Source organism: Anser cygnoides, chromosome 18, assembly GCF_040182565.1.
Source record: "Anser cygnoides isolate HZ-2024a breed goose chromosome 18, Taihu_goose_T2T_genome, whole genome shotgun sequence".
Taxonomy (NCBI): Eukaryota; Metazoa; Chordata; class Aves; order Anseriformes; family Anatidae; genus Anser; species Anser cygnoides.
Window position 1 is genome coordinate 8,781,064 of NC_089890.1, and position 20,525 is coordinate 8,801,588.

At 48.5% G+C, this 20,525-nt stretch overlaps 3 protein-coding genes across 9 annotated transcripts in view; 1 reads left to right on the forward strand and 2 right to left on the reverse strand.

Moving 5' to 3' along the window:
• Window positions 1-705: 705 nt before the first annotated feature.
• Window positions 706-12,067, reverse strand: ZSWIM7 (zinc finger SWIM-type containing 7). Its single transcript, XM_048074244.2, has 5 exons — window positions 11,890-12,067; window positions 9,529-9,550; window positions 6,263-6,365; window positions 1,814-1,918; window positions 706-994 (listed from the first exon to the last, which is right to left on the reverse strand). The coding sequence occupies exons 1-5, from the start codon at window positions 11,963-11,965 to the stop codon at window positions 878-880; spliced, it is 423 nt and encodes a 140-aa protein (XP_047930201.1). The 5' UTR covers window positions 11,966-12,067; the 3' UTR covers window positions 706-877.
• Window positions 706-20,525, reverse strand: part of NCOR1 (nuclear receptor corepressor 1) — an 84,675-nt gene continuing 64,855 nt past the window's right edge. For all 5 annotated transcript variants that reach the window (XM_048074224.2, XM_048074225.2, XM_048074226.2 and 2 more), the window contains 5 exons: window positions 12,847-20,326; window positions 9,529-9,550; window positions 6,263-6,365; window positions 1,814-1,918; window positions 706-965 (listed from right to left, as the gene is read on the reverse strand). In XM_048074224.2, the coding sequence (XP_047930181.1) occupies window positions 20,139-20,326 (188 nt within the window). In that variant the 3' untranslated portion in view covers window positions 706-965; window positions 1,814-1,918; window positions 6,263-6,365; window positions 9,529-9,550; window positions 12,847-20,138. The remainder of the gene's footprint in view (window positions 966-1,813; window positions 1,919-6,262; window positions 6,366-9,528; window positions 9,551-12,846; window positions 20,327-20,525) is intronic.
• Window positions 12,062-16,250, forward strand: TTC19 (tetratricopeptide repeat domain 19). 3 transcript variants are annotated; one of them, XM_066979765.1, is made up of 10 exons: window positions 12,062-12,207; window positions 12,554-12,608; window positions 12,742-12,852; window positions 13,035-13,073; window positions 13,593-13,649; window positions 13,918-13,979; window positions 14,574-14,668; window positions 14,852-15,006; window positions 15,319-15,481; window positions 15,940-16,250. In XM_066979765.1, the coding sequence occupies exons 3-10, from the start codon at window positions 12,751-12,753 to the stop codon at window positions 16,071-16,073; spliced, it is 807 nt and encodes a 268-aa protein (XP_066835866.1). In that variant the 5' UTR covers window positions 12,062-12,207; window positions 12,554-12,608; window positions 12,742-12,750; the 3' UTR covers window positions 16,074-16,250. The 3 variants fall into 3 exon arrangements, with proteins under 3 accessions (XP_066835866.1, XP_066835864.1, XP_066835865.1); XM_066979763.1 differs by lacking the exon at window positions 12,062-12,207 and adding an exon at window positions 12,271-12,469 and having other exon boundaries at window positions 12,535-12,608; XM_066979764.1 differs by lacking the exon at window positions 12,062-12,207 and adding an exon at window positions 12,286-12,469 and having other exon boundaries at window positions 12,535-12,608; window positions 15,943-16,250.

A 20,525-nucleotide genomic window follows, 5' to 3' on the forward strand; every position in this document is an offset into this window, starting at 1 on the left:
TTGTATTTGCAGTAACTTTGTTATTTACGTACAAAATGCTTAATTTACCACCTACACAACCTGGCTCAGCCTGTGCCCCATCATTTTGTGCGGTGTTGTGTTCACACGGTGTATCATACAAACCTACACACTGGGCATGGGGAGGAGACCAGTCGCAGAGCATGGAAGTCACGGAGCTGGAAGGAGCTGGTTGCAGGCTCACTTGCTGTGTGGAGCAGGGTAGCAGCAATCGCCTCTTTTGCCCATGTCTGATGGGGACAGCCCTGCCCTGCCTGCCAGCAGGAGGTGGCCGGCTTGTCTGAAATGGGTCGATCTAAAAACACAGCCACCAGTGACTCTTCCAGAGACCCCGTGTTACAGTAAGCACGGAAGCGAGGCCCGTGCAGCACACAGCTGTCATCAGCCCGGAGGTGCTGAGGGATCCCCTCCCCAGCCCCTGGTACGGGTTTGCCAGCGATGGATTGGAAACTGCCCTGAGCAGCCTGCTGCCAAGAGCCACCGCGGGCTCACTCTTTGCAAGGCCGAGTCCCCAAAACCTTGCGGCACTGGACAGGGGTTGGGGGCAGTCAGAGTGAGAGCGGTTAATGAGGCTCCGTGGTCACCCAGAGATCTGCCGGACTGATGTGTCTCCACACTGCCACAGATTAGTTCAAACATCTTCAGAAATCCCAAGAATAGCTTAAATAAATGAAACCGAAGTCAGCACAGGCTTCTTAACATTTATTAATTAATTAATCAGTGCAAAGCTGCTAATTAATGCCACATTTGGCTACAGCACAGGAAGAAACCTAGCAGCTGCAATGGCAGCCTCGTAGACATGCTGGCTATGCAGCCAGGAGGGTACACAGAAAGCACATCTGCATGTGATCCAAGTCCTTCATCCTTCATCCTCTTCCTCAGCCAGTAAGATGTTTGTGAGCTGCTCCTCAGAGACTGTTAGCTCCTGACAGGCTCCCATGGCCTGGCTGAGGTAGACAGCAAGTATATGTTTGCACTGCAAGTAACAGCGTGGAAAAGTTAACAGCAGGAGCAACGCAGGAATGCCGTGCTACATCTGACAGCCACAAAAAAGCATCCGCACCAGAATGTGTCCAGGGAAGTTCTCACCCCCCAGGAACATGTTTCCCCCTTGTCACACCAAGCCCCGGCACAGCCTGGAGCTCGAGTTGCCCCAGGTCTCTGCAATCAGGACAAACACAGGGGTCTGACACACGGCAAAGCGTTACTGGATCCTGCTGCCCTCCCCACAAGCACGCCAGGTGCAGAAGCAGGTAGGTCCAGGCCGCAGAGAGCAAGAGTTTGGCTTCGCATTGTCTGGCAGCCCTCACACACCCCGCACAGCTCTAGGAAGTGAGAGCATTAGGCCCAGCTCACAGAGCTCCGGGAACAGGCGGGCTTCCCACGAGGGAGGGGTGGTTGGCACGGGGGGGCGCGGACAGACCCGTCAGTGACCCTGAGCCCTTCCTCACTGGCACCAGGTGAGCCCCAGTGCATCAGCCAGCCCCTACGTGGCAGTCATACGTGCAGCAGTGGCCCTTGTTCCAAGAGACCAGGAACTATTCATCTCTTGAAAAGTAACACGTAATTAAGAACAAAAGCCCTTCCCAGCCCTTGTAGGCCTAGCTCCATCTAAACGTTGTGACTCCTGGAGGCCAGATTATGCACTGGGTCAGGCACAGCCTGCGTGGCCAAGTCCACGCTCACATATTTGCTCCCTTGGAAACTTCAGGCTGCTGTGGTTCGGGGAGGAGAAATCAGCACAGCCTTCTCCCCCACACCCTGTCCTGGCCCCAAGTTAAGGCAGACAACTTACCAGAAGGCTCTCGCTCTTCTGCAATACAGTAAAACCAAAAGCAGGACACGTACAGAAGTGGCAGGAGCTGTAGCAGGTGTAGAGTTTACCGGAGGTCCCAAGAACCTGAAACAAAGTTACTCAGAGGGTGTGGGAGTCAGAGAGAACATTCACTTTCAATTTCTTTAAATCCTTGATCCTTTAAATCTTAATACTCCTGGCCTGTATTTGGCCTGACATCCTCTCCACAGTGACTCACAGCATGCAGCAGGCGAGCAGATGCTGCAATACAAAAGGGGCCCTAAATACTGCGGTGACACACATCAAGCTTGAAACTCCTCAGCTTTCTGTATCTCTACATCCTTCTCTCCCTACAGGAGAAGAAAGCTCCTGTATGTACCCCGTGTTTGTGGCAGACATTGGCTCCAGTGACTTGTCTGCTGCTGAGAGATCAGGAAAAGGGCTGAGGCATCGAGCACAGGGCCCCACCTCAATCTCCCAAATTCCCTACAGCCAGGCCCCATACTGGCAGACCCTGGGTGGTTGAAGATGACCCAAACGCTTGTCACAGAAAGCACACTGATGAATCCAGGGCCACCACTGACCCGAGGATGGAAGGAGAGCAGCAGTAAGCACTTGTAGCAAGGCCTTTTCTAACCAGCACCGAGGGCTGGAGGCTGCAAAGGCTCTCGCTGTTCTGCTGTCAAAAACAGCTGCAGCTATTGGAATCCAGTTTTGCCTGAATAAACAAAGTTCAAGTCTCCAGAGAAGAAGCCTCCCTGCTTCACCTCTGGTTTGGGAACAGCACTGCCTCCTTTTCCCACGTGCTGCTCCTCTGCAAGGCGGGCCCTGACTCACATTCCTCCTCGGGCACAGGACGTGGGCAGCCAGGTGAGGGACGCGCTCGTTCCAGCGTGAAGCTGACAGGCAAACTGCGCACTGCTGGAGCTGGTTGCCTGACACAGAAAAGCCAACCTAGGGATTAATTCTCTTCTGCCTTCTTCAAGACTGGAAAGTAGTTTCAGAAAGTTATTTTAAGAGCAATCTGCTCTGCCTTCCTCCTGTTGCAAGAACACACTCACAGACCAGGAGCCGAAACCTGCACTGAATAGTACGGAGTTCCCTGATGCTCTGAGGCTTAAACTGAACCCATCCCATGGCCAAAATGCGGTTACAACAGACCATGTGCCACGATGTGTATCGTATGTGCCACAGCGAGAGCAAGTGGCTGGCACTAACGCTGAGAGGGCATTCCAGAGAACGGTGGGGCTTTACACGGGTTTCATCACAGCAGAGCTCTCTTCTGTGCACGAGCTCCGGGCTCTGATGGCACACCACGCTCCTCTCACACCAGGCTTTAGATTCTGGTTGGATTCATGGCACAAGTACAATTAAATGTAAAGATTCCTCAAAAAAGGAAAAAGTGGAGATCTGCAGAGTGTTGCTCTCCCCCAAGAGGTCCCTGGCACTCTGAAGTCCCTACGGAAGATCATCCCTCACGGTCCAGAGCTGTGCTTGCTGAAGGACACTTCCCCTGCCCCCTGCAGCTCTCTCTGCAGCCCTTGCCTGGTGGGTGAGGCCTGCAGGTTTGAGCTCTCCCGCAGACGTGCTACACCTCTTATCCCTCATCTCTCCCAGCAGATTCAGGACACAAGATCCGCATTCTTATTTCAGGGGAAATCAGACTTTTTTCAGTCTGGCCTTTACCCTGGCCCCTCTTATACTCCAGGCTGTTTGTTTCACTTGTGATAAGTTTGTTTTTCTCTAGCCCCTTTGATTGTTTTTTCCAAGATGAAGTATTCCGATGGTGCCTTTCTTTCAGAAGTGTTTTCCTTTGAGGAGGGGGGCAAGTCACAGGCTGCCAGATTTGGGCTGAGCTTAGAGATCCCCCATCCTGACCTAGATGGCAAGAATGCAGCTTCTGCCTAATAAGGCAGGATCTAAACTCCAAAGACCAAGAGAAAAAGGTGCCTCCATTTCTGGGCAGCTGCGGCCAAGCCAGGCGCTGGGGTGCTTTCTTGACCCGGAGGTGCTCTGAGATTTCCTTCCGCTGCCCTTGTTGCCAGGCGCTTGTTGGCAGCACCGAGAGGAAAAATAACCTTGGTGGTGGTGTCCCTGCCAGCGTGCAGGGACACAGAAGAGCCAGCTCTGGCACCAGTGCACTGCTAGGCAGCACCAGCCTGCGCCAGGACCATCCTCAAGGTGGGCCAGGCTGCCAGAGTTCCAGGAAATTAACTTAAAAAGACTTATAAAAGAATAAACCAATAAAAATGCAGGACGTGAGCAATGGAAGTGACAGCTGGTGGCAGGACTAGAGCACTGACCCTTCCCCCTGCTAGCTGCCTCCACTCCTGCAGCTCACAGCTTTTCTGCAACTCAGGCACAGCTAAAGGAGGTGCCCCAGCCGCCCCCGCTCACCACTTACCATCCAGCAAGCTCCACCGCCAGCGAGCATCTGCCACCTCTGCAGCAGGGAGGACTTATCCCTGACCTGGAATTACCAGGGTTGGCTATAGCCTGCAGTGTAGGCAGATATTACACAAGCTCTTTTGGGATGATTTACAACCCTAAGGTAACATTAGCCCTTGAACACCCTGTCAGTGGCACCCCTGTACTAAGTAGCAAAGGCATTAATGCCTGGGCATTAAAAGATAACTCATGGTTTTCACTTGACTGAGGGCTCCTTCTTCTCCCATCTCGGTTCCTGAGGGCAAAAGCTGTCTACACGACGGGCTGCAGTCCTGAGGCTGGCCTGAGCAGAGCCATTTTCCCCCAAAGCAGTGCCTAAGATGTGCTGAGTGATATGGAACAAACCGCGTTTTAGCCTGGGAAGTATCAACATCTCAGATTTGGCTACGAGGACCCAGAGGAGTTTCACAACAGGACCAACCTCATGGTCTCTACAACAAGAGCTCTCCAGATCCAGCTGGGAGTGAAAGCACCACTTCACATTCCAGCTCACCCACATCTGGGTGCAAACGGCAGGGCAGAGCTGACCTGGGGAGCGAGGGATGACTGAGCCTGCGTCCAGACGCTCACAGATGACCCCTGTCCCCACTGCACTGGGCGTGCTTCTCTGCTGCACAAGTGCACACAGCTGGGACCAGCGCCTGCACCACACGCAGGCGTGAATCGAGAGCCAGTGACACTACCCAGCCGCCCTGAGTGCAGTGTCCCGCTCAGCGCTTTGGTTTCTGCAGCCCCAGCCTGTGTTCCCGTCAAGGCTCCAGCCGGCGGCCTCGAGAGAGGCTCTGCTCTGTTTCTGCCTCTCAGACAGCTGTGCTGAGGAAGGATTTCGCAATGGCACCGGCCTCACGCCCCCAGAGAAAATAGCTCTTCAGATTCCTCTGTAAATGAACTCATCAGCATGGCCTTAATGAGCAATGGAGCTGCACTACCAAGGAATGCTGCTCGGACTCGTGCGGCTGCGGGCAGGGCCTGCTTCCTGCAGGCTGCCTGTGCGCGGGAGGACACCGGCACATGCTGCCGGAGCAGCTCACATCATCCCATCAGCTACCATCAGCTACATGGCACCCGCTGAAGGCTGGGCCTGTCCCACATTACCTCCTGATGACCAGCCCCGACCAGCATGTCCAGGGGTTCCTTCCCTGCAGCATCAACACCCTCCTGTCATGCTTCTGATTTCCTCTCCACCTCATTAGGCTTCCTCTATCTAAGAGATGAATATCAAGCCTCTTGAGATGCAGATAACTCTGCCACACTGCAGATAAACTGTCAGTGGGTGAGCACACATTGAGGCTCCCTGGGCTGACCAGAGGCTCTGAGTGTCCCCTTCATCCTTCACACAAAAGGGGGGTAAGTGAAGACTGTGCATCCCGGCCTGCAATGCTCTGTCCTAGCCCACAAGGCCTGACAAAGCTCTGCAAGGACAACGTGACCACTCTCTGCCCAGTGACATATTCAGATGAGCAACAGTAAAAAAGGAAAAGCCTTTAAGCGTTCAATTAGTGAGGCAGCTGCTGTCTAAAGGTCCTGGAAGCAGTGCTTCTTAGGCTGCACCAAATACCCACCAGCAAGCCCTCACCTCAAATTGGAGCCTGTGTTCTCGAGCCCTTTATGTTTATGAATCATGCCTCTTCGGAGGGGCAGAATTCCTCTCCAAGGCCCCAGAAGCGAGGAAGATTCCACGTGCAAACCAAGCAATGCAAGCTCTGAACACGTGAAAAATGTTTGTGTCGCTACCCAGGCCTGGTTTCCCAGCAATTCTCTTACCCTAGATGACCCCAAAGCATCTCTGCACCTCCAGAAAAGGAGGGAAGGCCCCTTGCAGGGACAGTATTTAGAAATGTTCCTCTTGGCTGCTGCAACAGCGAGTTTGTAAGACACTGATATTGCCTCTGTGTTTATCCAAGTGCACTTCCATGTTCTGCAAGTTAGGAGGATATTGGGTCAAGTGTCAACTGGAAACCATCAGATAGTGAAACAGGAGGAGAAAAACAACGCGCGTACCTGGTATGCTGTCCTTCCACTGGGGGACACGACTCGGGTGACAGAACGGTGATCCACCAAATCCAAGGCTGGGACAGCAGATGGGCCAAATACGAACTTCAGCCTGAAAGAGAAAGGGTCTCCAGCTGGGTCACGTCACAAAAGGAGACCACCTGGCTTAGCTTTAATCCATAGGAGGCCTGTAGCCAAAAGTTCCCTTTGCACCTCAAAATCCCACCAGTTACAGCTCCATTAACTATGCTACCAAGCAAGGTGCCCACCTGGCTTTCTCAGCTTTGCTGACTTTCACCGAGTGACTGCCAGTCCCTGCCCAGCTCTCTGAGACAACCCCAGATGACGACCTCTCTCGGGGACTCAGTCCTCAAGGACAGCCTCCCTCTGGCAGCTATTCTGAGCACCTACACGGTGTTGGGTATTCTTGAGAACTCCCAAAATCCCAAGCTGCTCCCAAGCAGTCCCACATCTCTTTGCAGTACCCACCTCAGATTGAATTACAAGGCATTTTAAGGATTTTTATTTTTTTACACAGGACGTTATGCGATTCTTCTTCAGCACTATGACCCAAACACATTTCTGGCTGCCTCCTGCACAAACAGGACATGAAGTGGTTCCTGTCCTGAACTAAAATGAGACAAAGTGCATCAGAGACACAGAAGTGAGATTTTTACAGCCAGTCTCCCTGGCTGTGAGGCAGCGTTAGCTATGTAGGTGAGGAGTTATTTTGGGGCAGCACATCTGGCGTGACAGTCCTGGTTGAGTTCCCCTGGGTCAGTTTACTGATCAGTTGAATCCCACCTCCAGTCACAGCCACACGTCACGCCTCAGAGCAAAGAGCACCGATGATACATAACTCCTTGAGCAACAGGACTCCTTCCTGATCCCCAGAAAACTGGTTTACACCCTGACGAACGAATGAGCCATTCTGGAGTGATTATGTCTCATTGATCACAGTCACAACTGAGGTACAAATTATTCTTTTTCTACCTAAAATTGCGGCAATAGGAAGCTAAGGACTCTCTGGAAAATACTTAAGGCATTACGCTGCAAGTGGAGCCAATGCGTAGTAGTAATTTTATGTCTATAACCCAGCTACCACCAAGGCCCAGGGACGACTTCATTCCTGATACACGCCCAGGAACAGCACACGCCTTATGTCACTCCATGCTCCCTAAAAAACTTTCCCTTTCCTTCCCTTCCAAGCAGGACACGTCACCATGCCGGGACGCACCACTGCATGGCACTTACAGAGGGCAGCTTGCTGGGATGGGGAAGAGACGCGGTTAGCCAGATTTGCTCAGGTACACAATTGCTCTCCGAAAAGCAGTGCCTCCGCACAACTCTCTCCTCCGTCTCAGTGCTGCAAGGCAGCACCACTGCGGCACGTGCTGGGGTCTGGCCGCTGCTGCGCTCGGTGCTGTAAAATTCTACACCAGCAAGTGGGAAAATAAAGAGCTACGACTCCTGAGGGCACAGCAGGTTCCATCACCGTACTCCCTGTCTGCAGAGTTAGTGCCATTCAAGGAGGATTTTCTCTCCTGCTGACGCCGTGTAAGGGTTTACGATAAGCCATACGTCAGACCTGGAGAGCTGTACCTTTAGTCCATTGTCCGGACAGCTCATAAGCTTAAAAGTTATTCTAGACCTGTACATCCGGCCACTCTGAACGAGTTCCAAAGAGCTCAGGGGCAACTGAGCTAATCTTTACAGACCTTTTATCCACTGAGAAAAATCTGCGTAGTCTAGATTAGTTACAAGGGTAAACAAGAAGAAAATCAGCAGTGATGAAAAGATAGCACAAAACATGAGCAAGAGAGCAGGAGAAAGCAGAGGAACGTTTCCAACTCCAGTGAAGACACAAAGAGCCAAGGCAGAGCCCTGGCGTCTCAACAGCACGGCTGACCTACGCGTCTGAGTCAATCTCATTGATAACAAGCCAAGAAGACAGATTTATTCCAGGAAGACCAAAACTTCAGTTGCACAAACTCAAGGCAGTAAGGATTGGTTTCATCTGACAGACCGAAAGGAGGTGGGTGGGGGAACACTCAACGTAAGGCATTCCTTAATGATTAGATTTGGAACTATAATAGGCCTGAGTTTAATGAGTTTCAGTAACTCTTTCAAATTTGGGGAATTCTTTTTTCATGTACATAATTTGATCAGTCTAACAGGAAATAAGTAAGGGGAATGCCCAAAGGAAATTGAAGTTCTTCAGATATTTGGAAGAGATTCAGAAATTAAATCAGAATACTTCAGAGCCCTCAGTCACAGGGAACTGATGGAAATCCTACTGCCAAGAGTTACCACCCAAGTGTTACTAAACTTAACAAGGGAATTTCTCTCCTCTTTTCTTTTTTGATGAGAAGGAAGCAAAAAAGAGACTTGTCAAATATAATCCTACCCGTCAAAGGCCATTGTGGTCCAGAAGAAGGAGTCAGCAAGCATGCCTTTCACAAGTGTTGCATTAGGTAACTTTAGACCCAAAGCCATCAAGGCCTGAAGGGTTCCTGGTAATCTCCTCTCCTGGCTAAATTACAGGCAGGCAAGGACACAAAGCTAAATACGAATCTGAAAAAAAAAGACTTTCTCACTGCGATGGTGCCTTTTCTCTACCTTCATCATCAATCAGTGAGGACTGCAGAAGCTGAAGAACCTGGATCTCTTAGGAGGTTTCTTGTGTTTTCCTGACATATTCACGAGCTTCAGTCAATGCAAGGGTTATAAAGCTGACCTGACAATTACACTAAATGGAAGAAAACTCTCAGGACAATGTTCGAGGGAATTGTTACCTGGTTGGTGCACAGAGATATGTTCAGCTCTCCCTTTCCAGCACACACGCATGACTCAAGCAGAAGAAGGGATCTCAGGACGCCGTTGTGCTCACACTGATAGGAACGCAGTGGAGCGCAGCGTTCCAGTGGCATGAATCACTGAAACACAGTCCACTCTCACAGAAAACTCATTCTGGATCTGAGGGCGGACGCAGCTCAGGTTAAACATTCTGGCTTTCTGCATGTTTTATCCACCCAAATTAGTGCAAGTCATCACAGGAGATTCAGCGATACAGAGATAATTTCATGAATTTGGAAAAACCCTTCAGACAAGGGCTTTTATTCCCACTACCAGCGCACACACTTAGTTAGCAACTGCGCCTGAGAAATATGTACTGGTCAAAGGCAGAAGAAAACCAGCAGCACTATGATGACAGCAAGTTATCAACTGCCCTTTAACAGGACACTTGGACAAGAAGCAAAGGAAAAGATACTTACCCCAGCAGCAGGTCATCAGGGACTGCAATAAAAAGAAAACGAAGGGTGATTTTGCTGAACTCCCCCACTGCATAAAACATCACCACAGGCTAGGATGCTGATCGCAGGCTAGCCCAGGGAGGGTAGCATATCCCTAATCTACCCCAGAGGCCAAACAAGACTCTAGCCATCCCTTCTAGTCACCAAAAAGAAACAAGGAGCAGCAAAATGATCTGCCATGGTAGAAAATTTTAGTCGTGACAGTGTGAGGGGACAGGAGATGTGAAAGCGGGTGGGAGTTTGCCTTCCCCACCTCTCGTGTCTGGAGCTCTGGCTGAGCACACCAGGGCAAACAGCTCAAGTTCCACAAAACCCAACGGCACGCAGAATTGACAGTCAGGCAACGCTGTCATTATCAGTCTGAGTTCCTTGCTGCGTGAACCACACTAGAATTGAAAACAATCCAGTGCCATGCTGTTCCCACCAGACTGCCCACCCCTCTGTTCCAGTCCTGAGCCTCCCACGTCCCATTCTGGGTCTGGGCCCTCTTCACAGCAGCGCTGCCGCTCCCCACACCGGGCCTGACGCACCCCACCAGGCTCCAGCCCCCTCCTTTCCACCACCTCCACTCCAACGTGCACCCGCTCCCAGGCCAAAGCTGGGTTCTTCCTAGTTAATGCAGGAGCAGAAGTTTCCTCAGTCCTTTTCAAGAAAGTCATCAATCCCACTTGCTCCAAGAGCCACAACCCTCGCACTTTCAGTGCGACTCCTTGTTATTACGGCATTTATCAAGCAATTATCACAGCAATTAAATACATATCACACATACATTCAGACCACAGGGATTAATTTTAAAAAGAAATGTGGAAGTCCAGATACACTTACTTTTACAATATCCTACTTTTACAAGCACGCAGCTTCAACATCTTGCCCTGCCTCTTTAAGAAGCTGGTTAAAAATACATATATTGGTTTCCCTGAAACTCTCTTGGCGTGAGTAGAGAACTTTGCGGCATCAAAACTTTGACAATGTTGTTCTTTTCCCAGCATAGTCTTTCAGGGCACCACTAGTTTACGGCTTTTAAAACAGTACACACGCAAAAAAAATCTTCATTTATTAGAACTTCTTGTTAAGACGGAAAATTACACTTCGGAAAAGGAGTCTGTTTGTTTTAGCTGACAGCTGAGGCTCTGATCATCCAATCTGATCTTTCTGTTATCACTAGTGGGACACAGTGTACTATGCCTTGTTATTCCACTGGAAAATTAGGTCTTCTGACTTTAAAGTCCTTTGTTCCAGCAACTCAAAATATGCCCTATGACTGTTATACCGTTGGTCTGACTTTTCCAACTTTCCTCTACTTTAGTTCTCTAAGGTGATTGATCAGTTTCTTTTCACAGTTATGTCCCAGCATCCTGTTTCGGTGCTTTAGGGATAAGTTTTATATAAAGCTTACATAAGCTTTATATTTATAAAGCTTTTTAAAAAGTTACATGTACATTTTGGATCTACTCTAACCTGACAGGAGCCATACTGCAAGTATGCCAAAAAGCTATCCGGGTGGTCACTCAGCTTAGATATTAAGTCTTTGTCCATGTCTCACTCAAACGTAGCACTCAGACAGACTTCTCTGGATGTTTTTTGGGTTGGTTTTAGCGCAGGTAGGAATATTCCTTAGAGACACATTCCTTTGCAAGAACCATTTTGCACTTCTTACCCAGTAAACACAAACAGTAATATTCTTTTACACAGATTTTTGCACAGATTACAGAACTATGTTAGTAATCCAGAGCAAAATGAATATAATTGTTCTTAACTAGCTGCTAGAATTGGCCAGGATTTAGCTGGTAGTTTCTGCCTTCTTCACTCAAGCGATGGAAAGCAGCTCTTTGCCACGGGCTGGCTAACGCAACACCCTCTGCTGGTCAGCGATGAAACACGTTCATTTCCATGAAGAATTCCCTTTTAACTCTGGTTTTGAAATTAGCGAGTCTATAAAAGGAGCAGTACAGTAGGCATAAAAAAAAGCTATAGAAAAGTGTGGAGATTATCATCCCTCACATGCAGCCACTTGCACTACAAGCAAGCAGAAATCCTCTGGGTCCCAAAAGTGCCCAACTTGGTCTCAGTTTTGAAAGGGCATGGATTTTAGAAGGGGGCTGCCCTTTGTTATCTGTACTTCAAAGCTCTTTAGGTTGTCTCCAGGCAGAAACAGAGGAGCTGGAAACAACCCCACAGCTTGCCACTCATGAACGCGAAGCCACCGCCTGCAGAAGGTGCAGCCCAGGGGAGGACACCAACACCCGCTGCTCCCTGACGGTGTGACAGCAGCACTGTTAGCGGCCCACCCCCCGCAGGGACGGTGCCGTTTCCCTTACGTACCGTGCGCCGTCTCCTGAAAAACCCTTTTGATCTCCCTCAGCAGCTCCTCCGCCACAGCCGGCAGGGTGCTGCCCATCCCCTGGGCACCCACCGCGGGGCTGGAGCGAGACGGGAGGGACCGGGAGGCAGCGGGAAGCCCTTCAGGTCACCGCGGACATCGCAACCCGGGCAGCGCCTGACGGCAGACCCGGAACCGGCCCGGGGGAGCCGCCTCGGGGCCGTTCGGGGCGGCGGGGGCCGAGGCGGCGACCTCGCGGCCTAGCGCGGCCTACCTGGGCCTCACGGGGCCTGCCTGCTGCCCCGTCGCCATAGCAACAGGTGACGCGCGGCCCCGCGTCACGTGGCGAGGGCGAGCTCTTAAAGGGCCCCGCGCGCGGTGGGGGGGGGGTGAGGGCCATGCTGGCGGCGGGGCTGCGGCGGGCCCTGGGCGTGCGGCGCTGCCCCGCGGGGCTCCCCCGGGCCCGGCCCTCGGGGGCCCGGCAGGAGCGGGGCGGCGGGACGGGACCGGGAACGGGACCCGGACTGGGACCCGCCCGGTGGCGGTGGGCCCGGCCGGGCCCGGCCCTGGGCTTCCTAGGAGGTGAGGGGAGGGGAAGGGGGGCGGCGGGGAGCCGGGGGCGGCGAGCGGCGAGCCTCGCCCCGCAGCCCTCTCGCTCTTCCCCAGGGACGCCGAGGAGGACGGCGAGGCCGCCATCGTCCTGCTGCTGAAGAGAGCCAAGGTGAGAGGGGGAAAGGGCGGCCAGGGCGCCGGGCCTGGCAGCTGGGGGCCGGGGCTGAGGTGTTCCCCCCCCCATTATCCCTCATCTCTCTTGTTCCCCCCCCCGTTATCTCCGTTTTTGCCTCTCCCCGCAGCTCAGCACGATGAAGGGCGAGCTGGCGGAGGCCGAGAGGGTTCTGCACCAAGCCCTGCACCTGGCGCACCAGTCGGACGACAGGAGGGCCATCGTCTACACCTACAGCATGGTAATGCCCCGGCAGGGCTGGTGGCAACATCCCGCTCGGTGCCGTCCTGCTCGGGGCAGGGCTGTGCCGGAGGGCCCAGGCACTTCCATCATGGTGCTGGGGAGCTGTGTGCGGAAGGACGAGAGGTGGCGGTGAGGCTGGGCCCGGCGGTGGAGCTTCAGCGCAACGTCTGTCTTTTCCAGATGGCAAACGTGGCCTTCATGCAGGGGCAGCTGGACAACGTGAGTAACCCTGGTGTTTTGGCTTTATTTCCTTGTAAGAGTCTGATATTTAATGTGAAGGGTTGTCAACGATCTCGAAGGTGCAATGCACGGCTGACTTGCTGCATCCTGAGAGTTGTGAGGCAGGGATCTCATATTCTAAAGCAAAATCATCTGCCTTGGGACTGCAGTCCCATGCTGCTTAGTGCTTTCCCAGCTGGATTGTGAGCTCCAACGTGGTGAGCAAGGGAAGGTGTATGTCTTACTATCAAAAGCCATGGTCAAACATCTAGAGGACTATCCCAAGGAGAACACAGGAAAGCAGTGAAGAAACACAGATGTGATAAACTGGTTGTTGGTGTAGGAGTCCTGAAGTAACACTGGCATCAGGCTCTGGTTGGCCTTTCACTTTCCACTGGTCTTGATAGCAATTGTGTCGCAGTTTGAGACAGTTTTCTCCAAACCGTCTCCTTCAGTAAAGAGTAGAGATGTCTGAAGTGTCATCGTTCCTCAGTGTTCTCTTCAAAATTCTCATTTCAGGCAGAAAAGCTCTACAAAGCAGCTATGAGCTTTTTGCTAGCAGGAGACACAAAGGAGGTAGGTTCTTTTGATAAAGGCTTTCCAGCGGAAATACTAAGTGTGGTGCACAGTTCTTTGGTCTATTTCTTGTGCTGTAATGCTTCCTCCTGGAACTGGCAATGCCAGCTATGAGCTGGTGGGCTTCTTAGGAACTTGCTTTAATGGATGGCAGCTCTGATGACAACAGGATGGGCAATTTCAAGGTGTAAACTTGCTCTGTGGCAAAGTAATGGTTCTACTGGGAAGACGTTAGAAGAGTAACAGTTGCATTGTGTCCTCCTGGCAGGATGACAATGCAGTCCTTGAGATGTCCCTCAAGCTGGCCAGTATCTATGCTGCTCAGAAACAGTGAGTTTTCTGCTAACGGCATCTTTTACTTTAATCTCAGTTTCATAGTGGCAGTGGTGGCCAAGCAGAAGCTCTTGCCCCTGAGAACAGAGTGCCTGGGGAAGCTTTGTGACAAGATACTACCAACATAAAAGCGCCCACAGGCGTGCTGTTTGCCTGCTCACTGTCATGCAGCGCAGTGATTGCTGTTACAACCTGTCTGGCTTAGGGCAGAAGCAGCTATAGAGGACATAGCTCTCTAGCCTTAAATCCACACCTCACAAGACGTGCATTCAGGAGAAAAGGCTTCTGACTGCAGTTGGTGGTTGGTAACTTGTACCTTCATTTTTCTTAAGAGATGGAGCATTGGCGTAGGTGGCCTTAGCTGGCCTTGTCTGGGGGGAGGGGGCCCTCTCCATCTCTTGGACCCTTTTGTGCACGGGTCAAGAAAAGGGTCTAGAACATGATCAAGGATAGAGCACTGAAGGCAAGAACGGTCTGATGGAGAGGAAATGTTTTCTCACAGGCCGCCTAGAGTAAGGAAGTGAAGGTATTCACATCTGTCCCTTCAGGGATGGAAGAAGCCTCACGTTGATGGGTTGTTGCACTTTGCAGGCACAAGTTAGCCCTCGCTGGCTATGAGTTCTGCATCCTGACCTTAGAGGAGAAGATTGCCAAGCAAAAGGACTTGCCTGAGGATGTCTTGTCAGGTGGGAGTGCCTTAACTGCCAAAGGCTTCTCTCATTATCTTTGTTTCTCTGTCCTTGCTGTTATCTTCTATGTTGCCCAAGCACCATCTTCATGTCAATCCATTGTCTTCACACTGCTCTTGTAGGATGTGAACTGCTGCTTGATCTTATGAAGCGATCACTTCCACTGTTCTCTATTTGCAGCTGAAGAAAAAGCCAACACCCGTCTCTTGCTGGGGATGAGCCTAGACTCCTATGCTCGCTATCTCCTAAACATTAACCAGCTCCCAGTGGCCCAAAAGATGTACGAGAAGGCTCTGCAGATCTCAAAGGATGATCAGGGAGAGACTCATCCACAGGTGATGTGTACAGTGGTGGTTGGACTACTGGGGAAAGAAAGGCTAACTGATCTCACAGGGAAGGAGACTGCCGTAAAAGCAGCTTTGCTGGTGTTGAATGTACACAGCACTGAATTGGGTTCTGCTTTCCTGCCAGGAAGAATTGAGTGTGTGGCATGCTGATAGATAAGGCATGATAGATAAGGCATCTTACTAAAAGCTTCGCTGGGAAATACTTTCACTAGTGTGACAGGTCTATGAATGTGGGGCTCCAGCTGGCCTGAAGTTCTGCGTCAGTCTTGCTCTGAGGATTCCTTTTCTGTCCTTGTGCAGACTGTGGTCCTCATGAATGACTTGGCAACTGTGCTGGATGCTCAGGGGCACTATGATGAGGCATACTCCTATGTGAAGAGGGCAGCTGAACTGGCAAAGGAGACTCAACACCCCGAGGAGCACATGGTGCTGAACAACCTGGCAGCAATTCTGATGCACAAAAGTAAGTGAACGTGCCGTCTATGTCACTGTCTGTGCATTACAGTTTTTAGTTTAGTGGCTCTGTTGACTTGGTGTAGACAACTTGTGTTGCATTCAAACCGAATTCAGCTGCTGAAGGATCTTGTCCAAGATGAATGCAGTACTGGTGCATCTGAATGTCAGCCAGGGGGATCTTGTTTCCCTTGTCCTGTACATTAAGTAGCTGTTCCAAACTGACAGAGAATACTGCTTGTGACTTGTTTCAGTGAGATGGTGATGCTGAAGCAGCACCTTGTCATGTCGTCATAGCTCCTGTCTAGCCCTCACAGTTGGCACTTCATGCTGCATGTTTCTGAACCTCCCTAGTTCTTAACGTGTTCCATCCTTTGCTTGTCCTCTGCCTGTGGTCACCTTCAGGAGGGGATTCTGAAAATAGGTGGTGTAATTGGCTAGCCATGCCCCTTTTTCCTCTTGCTACAGAAGACTTTCTGCAAGCAAGACAAGTGTATAAAGAAGCTCTGAAGCAGGCAGAACAGAAGGGAGATGTTGCTTCTGTCCAGCACATCCAGGAAGAACTAGCTGAACTGGCCAAGAGGAGAAAGGGCTCCACCTGAGTTTGGCCAGAGTCCAAGCTGCAGGTGTCTGACAGCAGCAAGGGTGGGTCAATACAAACAGGCTGGGACTGGTGCAATTCTCCAGACGAAGAGCAATCAGGAACTTAAGGACTGCTTAACAAGAAGGGCTGCTACTGCCCATACAGTCCAAAATAAAGTTGTGAAATCATAACTGTATTTCAGTTTGTGGTATAGTCTATGGTTATAGTGATTTACTGTGCTAATGAGTGAACTTAGTCTTGACTGCCAGCAAAATGCAAGCCTAGCCTGTTACTAATACCTGTAGTCACTTGCTATTCCTGACTTCAGAGTATTTGGTTTCAAAACACTGCTATCCTAAAGCTAGGTCATGAAAACAGCCTGCCACTAGGTAGCACTGCCTAAATTTCAGATTAAGGAAGGAGGATCCAAACTAAGGCAGGAATTGTCTTAGCTCTTTACATGCTGGCTAGCACAACAGGGTGTACTTGTCAGATGCAGTTCAGTATGCATTAGCTTCAGTAGAACAGATCACAGAATGTACCTGTACTATGACAGAGCTGCAGCCCTGTGTCATTTTCAAAGAGGTTGCCAAAGATCAGGTGTGGCTTCAAAATGTCTATCCAAAGATAGAACACCTCTTCTTGAAGGAGGGGTAAGGCTATGTTACTAAACAGAGCTGCTGTCAGAAATAAAACCCTCTGCTACCTTACCCCAGTCAGAGCACACTAACTGCCAAAGCTGTCTTCCTTTCTTGGACAGGTCATGATCTGTCAGTGCTAGAATGCTGAGGCTTCCTGTTGGAAAAAGATAGTTTGGCACATACTATCAGGTTTGTAAGTTACTAAATTCACATGAAGGCATGTCTGAACAAAAACTTTCAGTTTTTCTCTGCAAGGAAGCCTAACAGTAAAGACAAAGGAGATTTTAAACCAGAAGTTACTAAATCCATGTTTCTCCACGAGAGTAGAACTAGATATAACTGTCACTAATCAAGCCATTATTTTAACTGCTCATTTGTAAGAACTTCAGGTGTTTAGTACAACTCTCAATGTTAATTGCATTATTAGTTTGCTTACAGTAGTAGCATTAATAGTGGCTTAAGCTCTTTGTTACTTTGAGCTAAGAAGAGGCACATGCAGATTTCCTAGAGTTAGATGTTCATTGAAGCTAGAAACTGTCACACACAAAGCTTTGTTCTCAGCAAGCTAGGAACTAAAGATAGGGCTGATACAGGCACACTTGTACCAACAAAAAGGCTCTAACACCTTCAAACCAATCTTTAAGTTTTGGTGGTGTTTTTTTTCATTTGGGTTTTAAGTGGCAGACTGTAAACACTAGCAGTGTCAATTAGGAACCCTGCAGCACCCCCTAAGGGAAGTGTTTTGCTTGTTCTCATGAACATAGCTTGATGCTGCAAAACAAGAGGGAGACACAGGAAAAGCAAATGGAGAACTGATCCCCTTTATTGATTGGTCTGAATCCAGAAGTCACTATCTACACTGAAGACATTGTGTGGAAAAAAAATCAGTTATGATGCATGGAGTTTTTCAAGTCTTAAATGATTTCATGTCAGAATCATGAAACAAAGATGACAGCGTTGTGAAAGCACTGATCGGAAATCATTATAAATCTGTAGTAAACTATACTTTGTAAATGTGATTTATAAACACCTTCCTGTTTGAAACAGGTCAGATGTAGCTCCATACTTGAAGAGTACTGGAATTGTGGTAAACCCTAAGTTAGGCTCTGGAGAGGTTTTACATGGGAGAAGTTAGAACTTCGATAACAAACAAAAGCAGCAGCAACATTTTACATGCAAATGCCACTCACGCTGCATCTTAGGAGAAAGTAAATATCCTACTTTGGATATCTTGCTGCTGCAACAGCAGTAACATGAAGCTTTGCAATGAACATGCTATACTTACAGTACAGTTAGCAAAGACTTTTGTCTGTACATGCCTCTTTTGTTATATTAATAATTGAGTTTTAGAAATAAACTTAACTGTCCACTGCAAATTAACGGCTACAAAAAGGGCAGAGGAACTTGTTTTCCAGTATGTGTTGCACAGGAACAAAAAAGTTACAAATAAGAGCACAGCCCTAAAAACAGGATGAAAAAAACACTACTTTAAGCCAGAAGGTTAAAGGACAGGAAGGTGAGAAAGTCTTTCTTAGAGAAAGACTGCAGGCAGCTTTAAGACTGCCAAGTGCTCTATGCTGATGCAATGTTTTCTTAGAAAAACGGTAGCAAAGTGATTTTGTATTTACAACACAGTCAAATTTCCAAATGAGTTCCCTTACCATTTCTCTTTCCTACACTTAGGGTAAAAAGGCTTTTCTCTAGCAAATATTCAAAAGTATGTTTGTTATTGATAAATAATTCTGTACTACTGGACCATCACAGTTCTTTTGTAAAATGTATAGCTTACATGGACTCAAGGTTACATAGCTACATTATACCTTCATACAATGTATTGCAAATACAGTGTTAAATTTAAAAGATTTTGACTGGAGAAGATTTTGACTCTAGGCAAGGATTGTTCAATGAGATGCAAAAGCAGTATGGAATCTGACAGACCATCCTACCCCCAGCTCAGTGCTATCTGTATATCAGTCCTTCTACCCCAGAGATTTAGATTCACTTTCCTGAGGTTAGTGCAGCAAAAAATAAGATGCTCCTGAAGAGGGATGGCAGGAGACCCTGTGATACTGCTAACCAGATGCACATATACATGAGCTACAAGCATATCATAGCAGGCATTGATAGATGAATGATTAAGATGACTCTCTAGTACCATATACAAGTAAAAGAAAATTTCACCCTAATATGTATTGCACACTTTAGGAGTTAAGCCAAGCATTTTTCAGGACTTCTACCAAAAGTTTTCTGATAAGATTAGAGGTTGGGATGTGGACACAGGCTTTAAAATAATTATTACATAAAGATTTTAAAATCAGACTAAGGAAAGTAAAAACTGCAGTATCTATTTCAAACTGGTTATAACAGAAGCCAAGTAGTTGACTCGTGTTGGTCAATTATTCTATAAAAGCGTTTTGTTTTTATTTAAACTCAGGATGTAGAGGTTTTTCTTCTTAAAGGACTTATCAACCCACCCAGAGCCTCTGTTCAGATAAGCCATTTGTTGTGGTTAACCATGACAATAAAATTTAGTAGCCTATTTCAACTGCATACAATGCAGAAACAGAAAACACTAAGATAGGCGTTTGGGGCACAGTTGAAATTCCCAGTGTGCGTAACAGTGAGGTATGCCTCCAGAAGCTGTTCTTTCTGTTTTGTTTTGATTTTTTTTATCCTTTTTAAAATGAACCATAACATACCCATGCAATAATATTTCTGCAGTGTTGCTAAATAAAACCAACTGCACCAAAAATTTACAATGTGGCAGAATTCAAAATTCAAAGAAATATATCATCTTATTCCAGCGAACTGGCTATGTTAATGTACACAATTCAGTAAGGGGTCAGTCAAAAAAAAAATCAACATTTTCACAAGAGTTGAACACCACTGAGAAGTGTCTAGGGGAAAAAAATATATATAAAAGCACCATGCCTGCAAGAAGTGGCATGGCATTAAACAGGCAATGATGCTAGGCTGATTGGGAGGCTAGGGGTAGGGTTAGGCTAGGCTGGTAGGGAGGCTAGGGTTATGAAGAGTACTCTACACTGGAGAAAATGCTTAAAAAAATTACAAAATGACCCCCAAAGTTTAGGCAATGATTTGAACATAAGTACACCAGATACTATAGCAAGGGAAAAAACACTGCAAAAAGTACTCTCTATTTACAGAAGAATGATTTAAAGACATTATGGTTTTCTTTACAAATAGATGTAGAACAGGAATAGTCCACATTTTTAAAAACTCTTTACATATTTATCTTTAGTAAGTCAACCTTCTTGATCACAATCCTCCAACACACGGCCTGTGCAGAAGGCATTTAACGGACTCTCCATTAATTCTTCATTGTGTGGCCCTTGCTCTCTTGGAAAGTCTCTCTGGGCACAAGTCAAAAATAACTTTTTTATTTTGACCCGCAAATTAAAAAAAAAAAGAATCTGCATAGTTCAGTCATCACTGTCAGACAGAGTCTCATATTGTGCTGAAAGCAGTGGTGCAGGCTCTCGCTCCCATATCCTGTTCTGTTGGTGAGTGGTTGCTTGGCTCATGGACGGTGGGGCACACGCGATTGATGTTGGCGGTGTACTGCTGAGCATCCTCATTGTCAATGGGTTATAAGGAAACTGTGTTGAACCTGAATGAAAGAGTTTCTCGAAGTCAAAAATGTGCCATTCTAAGAGGTTATAAGAGATCTATAGTAAAGATAGTATGGTTTTGGTTGTGACAACTAGCAGAAAATCTGTTTCAGGAAATCCTCGCACCACAGATCTAGATGATGTAATCTTTTGATAACTGCCAGTGTTATATGTCTGCATCTGACCTTTCCGCAAATA

Excerpts from the sequence above, each read along its gene's own strand:
- ZSWIM7 (XM_048074244.2), bottom strand. The coding sequence starts at position 11,965 with ATGGGCAGCACCCTGCCGGCTGTGGCGGAGGAGCTGCTGAGGGAGATC. Across the intron at positions 1,919-6,262 it reads GTGGAAGGACAGCATACCAG|GTTCTTGGGACCTCCGGTAA; the intron begins GTACGCGCGTTG and ends ACTTTGTTTCAG. Across the intron at positions 995-1,813 it reads AGAAGAGCGAGAGCCTTCTG|TGCAAACATATACTTGCTGT; the intron begins GTAAGTTGTCTG and ends TGTTACTTGCAG.
- TTC19 (XM_066979763.1), top strand. The coding sequence starts at position 12,286 with ATGCTGGCGGCGGGGCTGCGGCGGGCCCTGGGCGTGCGGCGCTGCCCC. Across the intron at positions 12,470-12,534 it reads GGCCCTGGGCTTCCTAGGAG|CCCTCTCGCTCTTCCCCAGG; the intron begins GTGAGGGGAGGG and ends CTCGCCCCGCAG. Across the intron at positions 15,482-15,939 it reads AGCAATTCTGATGCACAAAA|AAGACTTTCTGCAAGCAAGA; the intron begins GTAAGTGAACGT and ends CTCTTGCTACAG.